Source organism: Fomitiporia mediterranea (genome assembly GCF_000271605.1).
Source record: "Fomitiporia mediterranea MF3/22 unplaced genomic scaffold FOMMEscaffold_29, whole genome shotgun sequence".
NCBI lineage: Eukaryota > Fungi > Basidiomycota > Agaricomycetes > Hymenochaetales > Hymenochaetaceae > Fomitiporia > Fomitiporia mediterranea.
Window position 1 is genome coordinate 1 of NW_006760414.1, and position 5,590 is coordinate 5,590.

A 5,590-nucleotide genomic window follows, 5' to 3' on the forward strand; every position below is an offset into this window, starting at 1 on the left:
ATCTCAACCTGCATACACCACTCACACTCACTGCATGCCATCGCTGTGCGTCCATCTTTTCTTTCTATTGGTACTCGCTAAATCACTCTAAGCCTGTTTACAGGCGTAGCCTCAACCTCCAAAACCTGCTCGACCTTGCAATTCAACTGCAGGGACTGAGCGACGACCAAGGGCATGGTGACGAAGACTACTTTGTATGGCCCAAGGACACGTTAATCCTTTACCAACATGAATTCTGCTTGCAGAAGAATGAGGCAGAGGCTGCTAGTGGTGCAGGGATTGGGACCATAGAAATAATATAATATTCACTATCTTTTTGTATTAAATAATTAAATATAATTACATTTATTAATTATTTGATACAAAATTGTATGCAAAGCAGAAGCAATCTATCCAGATGCTTGTAATGACTTGTATATATTGTAAGAGAATACTATACTGTCAAAAAATAATAAGTATATTTTAACATTATTATTTTGGGAGGTATGTTATAATCACTTATATATCTTGACAATATGTACAATCATAATTAATAACAGTAATTCCAATAATTGTTCTAGATTCTTATTATACTTGCATTAAATTATAATTAACTTGTGAAAACCCCTATGAAGAATATAATTGCTTCAACAAAATTTACAAAAAGTATAAAATATACCTGGTTATAATCTAATACAAGTGTTGCGACTTTTTCGTGATGTAGCTGCTTAACATTAGTTGTACTTATTGTATTGTTGAATAATATAGAACAGGTGTTAGGCAGCCCTGCAACAGTTTCCTTACCTATACTCTGCTTCTCTGTTAACTCAGGCATATCTTCTTTGTCATCTTCATACTTGATTTGATGGTTCCTGCCTGCCCAGACAGTACAACCTTGTAAAGTCATTACTTTACTCTCCTTACAACTCTGACTGTAGCCTCACTGCCTGCAAGTCTTAGACTTGGGTACAGGCAGGAAGGCAATGTTAAGAAGTTCCAGGCTTTATGTCAGCTCTATACTGCACTCATATACTGTGGTCTAGCTAACATTGCAAGAATTTTGCAAACTTCTGTTAGAAAGGTCCAAGGCTTGTTGATTTTGGATTTCAAATGCTTTGGCTGAATATAGATTTTAATTAGCAACTGTAATACAGAATGAGCAAGTTGGCTTACTATTTATTTTGCCTTTTGGGTCTATGCTATTTGCAGCTTGCTCTGTTTATGGTGCTGAAGGCATTAGTACAGATGTTGATGGAGCCAGAGGTTGAGTTGGAGAAATATATATTTATGTTCAAGAGCCAGGGTATACATGCGAATTGTGGCTGTCTGGACGAACCCCGAGAGACGTATAACGGTTCCGATGTTCCGGATCTTCCTGCTTGCTATAACAAATTCGTGACTGTGAGGACCATGTCACCAAATCAAACTTAAACATACCATTATCAATTGTCTGCTCTCGAGATTCAGAAGTGTTCCTCTTCCCATACGGAACTCCCATCCTCGAATGTGCTGAGCACAACAACAATAACAACACATAAACATAACTTAGTTTAGCTTCAACTTCACGGACTCCAACTGTTACTCACTTGCACCCTGCCCTACAAACGACCCCTGCACAATCGCCGCACCACTCGACGACTCGCTAAACACAACTCCAGGCACAATTGCATTCTCCTCAACGACCGTCCCGCAACCAACACAGAAACCGTTGCCTGCTGCATTGTATTCTATGATTGTACCACCACAGTCACCACACACTGTCTGTTCAATTTTATTTCAGTGTTGTCATTCACAAGTAAAAGAAGCTTTGTGGGAAGCATACCATTTCCAGTTAATAAAGATCTAATAAAGATAGGCCGGGATATCTAATAGTAAGAGAACAGAGGGAGAAGGAGATGTAATAAAGTCGGACTTGTGAACCGGAAATTGAAATGTATGCGTGGGAAACAATTGACACATTTTGATTCAGCTGCTGTTACCATGTCAAACTTTAACTTTAACCCGTCCCTTTCATTCTGCTACACAAAAAGAACACTATTAACGTTTTTTGAGGATTAACTTTAGCCCCTGATGGCCCACGAATCAAGACTAACAAAGGCAAAAACAAACTCGGGTGATAAACCCGAACGGTACGTTTTTTCTCTTAGTTCTCACCATTCCGAAGTAACTTGCTTACGTTGACGAACCAGTCTTCAATCGATTTCGGCTGCATCCGCTGCGAAAAAAACTCGAATGCCTCGCGCGGGAGTTCATAGATCGATATCACTACCTGTGTACCAGTAAAAACGCTCTGGGGTGGTGTTTTTGCGATATTTCTCGTCAACATCCATTATTTGCATCCTTTGGCCTCTCAGTGAAGCCCACTGAGACAATGAACGTTCAATCCATTCATTCGTAAGTCCACTTTCCTTTCGCATCCTAGTTCAACACATTAATAAGGATTTAGGATGAGCGAGCTAGAGCTTTCCAAGTAATCCTCTGTGCCACTATTCAAGGGCGACCCCACCTCGTTCTTGTCTCTGACTGGTCCAAAGCCAGCGCTAGCCGATTGCATACTTGACGAAAGTTCGGCATGGATCGTGGAAGTCTGCAAACCTGGTAACTTGCTGAACTGTTGTGCAGGACCTTCCATCCCGTCGGATCTTAAACTCGGTTCCATGAGTCACCATGTGGTAGGCTTCAGTGATTGCGTGACATCGCCTTGTCGGTGAGCGACGTCAGCAATAGGATTAGCATATTATCGTACTGAATTCATTTTATCAGTCCGAATGCTTATGAGTTTCCAATAATTTTTGCAGTCATCGTGACTACAGCCTGTCTCGGTAGTGAAGAGTCCCCTTGAAGCATAGAAACAGAGCGAGTCCATTTGTGAGTGACGTTTCATTCCCTATCCCGGTGGTGTGTTTATTAAATATGAATATAAGATGTGCACACCAGGTGTTTTTGACCAATCTCACCTTCCGCGGAAGTGTACGGATCTTCTAACTTGGAGAAATTTACGATGGCTGAGACTCTCTACTACTGTTGTCTCGCACATAATCTTCTTGATCTTCGTTTCTGAAGGGTACTCGGATTATGAGGAGGCTTGACTGATCTCGAAAGATCAGCAAGCCAAAAGCCGACACCGAATTGGGCATCGCTTTTATATTATTACAGGGAGAACGGGGCCTTTAGCCGTACAGGAAGTGCGAAACAGAGAGAAAGTAAAGAGGAAACAAGAGATACAAATACAGATACAAGTTCAAGTACAGAGCGGGCCGAGAGCAAGCACTCGCGGAAGGACGAGGAAGGAGCTAGGGTGCGGTCGCGGAAGCGGGACAGCGGAAAGCAGGGACAAACGTGCCGAAATTAATGAAGGGCTATCACCGACGTTGTTGTATGGACTCCCGACAATATCGTTCAACTCGCTGTTGCATCGGAGGACGCTGTCGAGTTGCTGATATACTCTTCGGAAGACTCGGACAAACGGCGGATAGCGTTGGAGAGGCATTATCTAGCAGGAGCAGACGCTCTGCTGACGATGGTCGATTCCGAAGTCCGTGGACACATTACCGACACCCCGGACTAAAAAGAAGACAGACACAAGAAGCCAGGAGGACGAGATGGCCCACTTTGTGGTTCGTTACCGTAATCGAGGTGTGGAATGATCTCTTGATCGTACGCATTTTCCTCTGGACGGCTGTCGAGATGAACGATAAAAATACGAGACCTCTATGCTTGGTCGGATATGGTCGTGACGCTCAAGACTGTATGGAACCGCTTCTTTTGGTGACATCCATATGAACTATCTAGCACTTTCTGTCTCCTCACCACGCTAGGGAGTTGAAAGTCTTGAGACAGAGTGTGACGGAGGGAGGGATGGAGGGCTGGGAGCCCTTGACCTTCTTCTGTCAACAGGGATGGAAGAAACCGAAACATCGTCCTCACCCTCGTCCTTGTCCTCGTCCTCACCCTCATCCAGAACGTCCATCAATTCGTCCGGTGGCTCCGCTTCCTCCATCGTTCCCGGAAGAACGATCACAAGGGATCTATCAAACGATTGGACGTCCGCTGATTGGGCCCGCGGCGTTCCTACGGGCGTTGAGCCGGCCGATTCGCTTCTATGCCTATGGGACCCGTCACGTCCAGTCGTCAGCTCCGGCGTACTCCGGTTACTGTCAAATCGGGACGTGTCCTCGGTTACCAGTTCGTATTCTGGCATCAGCAGACTCCAATCCCGAGGCGGAGGAGTATCCCAGAGGTGATCCTCCTCTTCATCCTCTGTTTTTATGAGAGTGAAGTCTACCTCATTTTCTAGTGTATCTTCTAAAGTCGGTCGTTCTGATGCACGATCTGGAGATGACGACCTCGTCGTCCTGTTTCCCTCGTCGCTTCCCTCGTTTGCGGGATCTGCGGGAGAGACGATGCTGCGCGATCGCAGCTGACGGATGTTGGTCGCACCAATCGTGTTGTCCAACGACATTGAACGTGCGTTGGATGGCCCCGCAACGGCCTCCTCACTAATACGCCGCCTCTTCGTTGGCCTTGCCTCGTCTTCTTCGCCATCGACGCCCTCGACTGGGCGTTTGCCGCCTACCCGGATAGCACAACCTTGAGTAGTCGCCCTTCTAATTTTTCTGCGGGTCCACCCATGGCCACGCTTTTTACGAGCCTTCGGCTTGGGAGGGGGCAGGGAGGAGACTCCCGGAAGTTCTGGGCCTTATGTCAGCTCAATGCTGCACTTACGTATGGAGGTCTAACTTACCTTCACGAGAATTTTGCGGACTTTCGGTGGAAGATCCCGATGCCTGTGGCTGGCTATCAAGGACCTTGGCTGGAATAGATATTTTAATGAGGAACTTTGAACTGGAATGAAGAGGGAGACTTACCATTTCGTTTACGTTTCTTTTCGACGACATGCGCAGCTTGCGCTGTCTTCGGAATGGAGGACGTCGATCCTGTGGAGGAGGGCTGGTCCTCTTTGATTGTGTTCGGTTGAAGGGCACCGTGACTAGATGTGCTGGTGCTGGAGGCATTAGCATGGACGTTGACGGAGCCTTCGGCCCCATCGTCAAAGCCGGCGATGCCCTCTCTGCCGATTGTCTCGACATTGATTCCAGAATGTGAATCGCGCGAATGTCTTGTGTGTGTCAATGATGTTGTGTCGTTGCTGGTTACTTCGACGCTAGTGTTTGCACGTCGTCTTTGCATCGCGCGAGTGAGAACCATTGTGTTCTATTGTATATGTGACACGCTGACGGGGGAAGTTGTTCCGAGGAATTGTTATTGTGTGTGGGAAGTGGGGATGTGCGGGGAGTGGGGTGTGTGTGCTGAGTTGGTTGACTTTGACAGCCACGCTCTTTATATGCTTTCACGATAGGGTCTGGGCGTCATCAAGACACATCAGTACAAATCTAACCATCTTCGTTATCCATTGTCTTCTAGGCCTAATCATCGCCTAAATTTCAAGGGCGGTTATTCCCGAGGCCACGATCAGTGAGTATTGAAGGAACTGCAGTGCAATTTTTTGACATGCATAGTCTGGTTATATTTTTCTTTTCTTCTTCTCTGGGACTGCCTCGTACTTTACCCTGATCCTTTGGAGAAGAATGGAAAGGAAGGGGAGGGGGGG

The 5,590-nt window shown here is 46.0% G+C and overlaps 5 protein-coding genes across 5 annotated transcripts; 1 reads left to right on the forward strand and 4 right to left on the reverse strand.

The window, feature by feature from the left end:
* Positions 1–34: 34 nt before the first annotated feature.
* Positions 35–302, forward strand: FOMMEDRAFT_162789 (uncharacterized protein; the record flags this gene model as incomplete). Its single annotated transcript, XM_007272082.1, has 2 exons — positions 35–45; positions 104–302. The coding sequence occupies 2 exons, from the start codon at positions 35–37 to the stop codon at positions 300–302; spliced, it is 210 nt and encodes a 69-aa protein (XP_007272144.1).
* A 913-nt stretch (positions 303–1,215) lies between these two features.
* Positions 1,216–1,692, reverse strand: FOMMEDRAFT_98555 (uncharacterized protein; the record flags this gene model as incomplete). Its single annotated transcript, XM_007272083.1, has 3 exons — positions 1,216–1,361; positions 1,417–1,488; positions 1,566–1,692. Coding segments are annotated over 3 exons (345 nt in total), but the record flags the coding sequence as incomplete, so codon positions are not given.
* A 682-nt stretch (positions 1,693–2,374) lies between these two features.
* On the reverse strand, positions 2,375–3,044 carry FOMMEDRAFT_24340 (uncharacterized protein; the record flags this gene model as incomplete). The annotated part of the gene is made up of 2 exons (XM_007272084.1): positions 2,375–2,679; positions 2,980–3,044. Coding segments are annotated over 2 exons (225 nt in total), but the record flags the coding sequence as incomplete, so codon positions are not given.
* Positions 3,045–3,152: 108 nt separating this feature from the next.
* Positions 3,153–3,742, reverse strand: FOMMEDRAFT_24343 (uncharacterized protein). The gene has a single exon (XM_007272085.1). It carries the CDS (start codon positions 3,467–3,469, stop codon positions 3,221–3,223), a length of 249 nt encoding a protein of 82 aa, XP_007272147.1. The 5' UTR covers positions 3,470–3,742; the 3' UTR covers positions 3,153–3,220.
* Positions 3,743–3,793: 51 nt separating this feature from the next.
* Positions 3,794–5,169, reverse strand: FOMMEDRAFT_162792 (uncharacterized protein; the record flags this gene model as incomplete). The annotated part of the gene is made up of 3 exons (XM_007272086.1): positions 3,794–4,671; positions 4,724–4,792; positions 4,848–5,169. The coding sequence occupies 3 exons, from the start codon at positions 5,167–5,169 to the stop codon at positions 3,794–3,796; spliced, it is 1,269 nt and encodes a 422-aa protein (XP_007272148.1).
* Between the last annotated feature and the right edge of the window lie 421 nt (positions 5,170–5,590).

Bases quoted from the DNA above. Each gene is read 5' to 3' on its own strand.
- FOMMEDRAFT_24343 (XM_007272085.1), bottom strand. From the start codon at position 3,469: ATGCCTCTCCAACGCTATCCGCCGTTTGTCCGAGTCTTCCGAAGAGTA.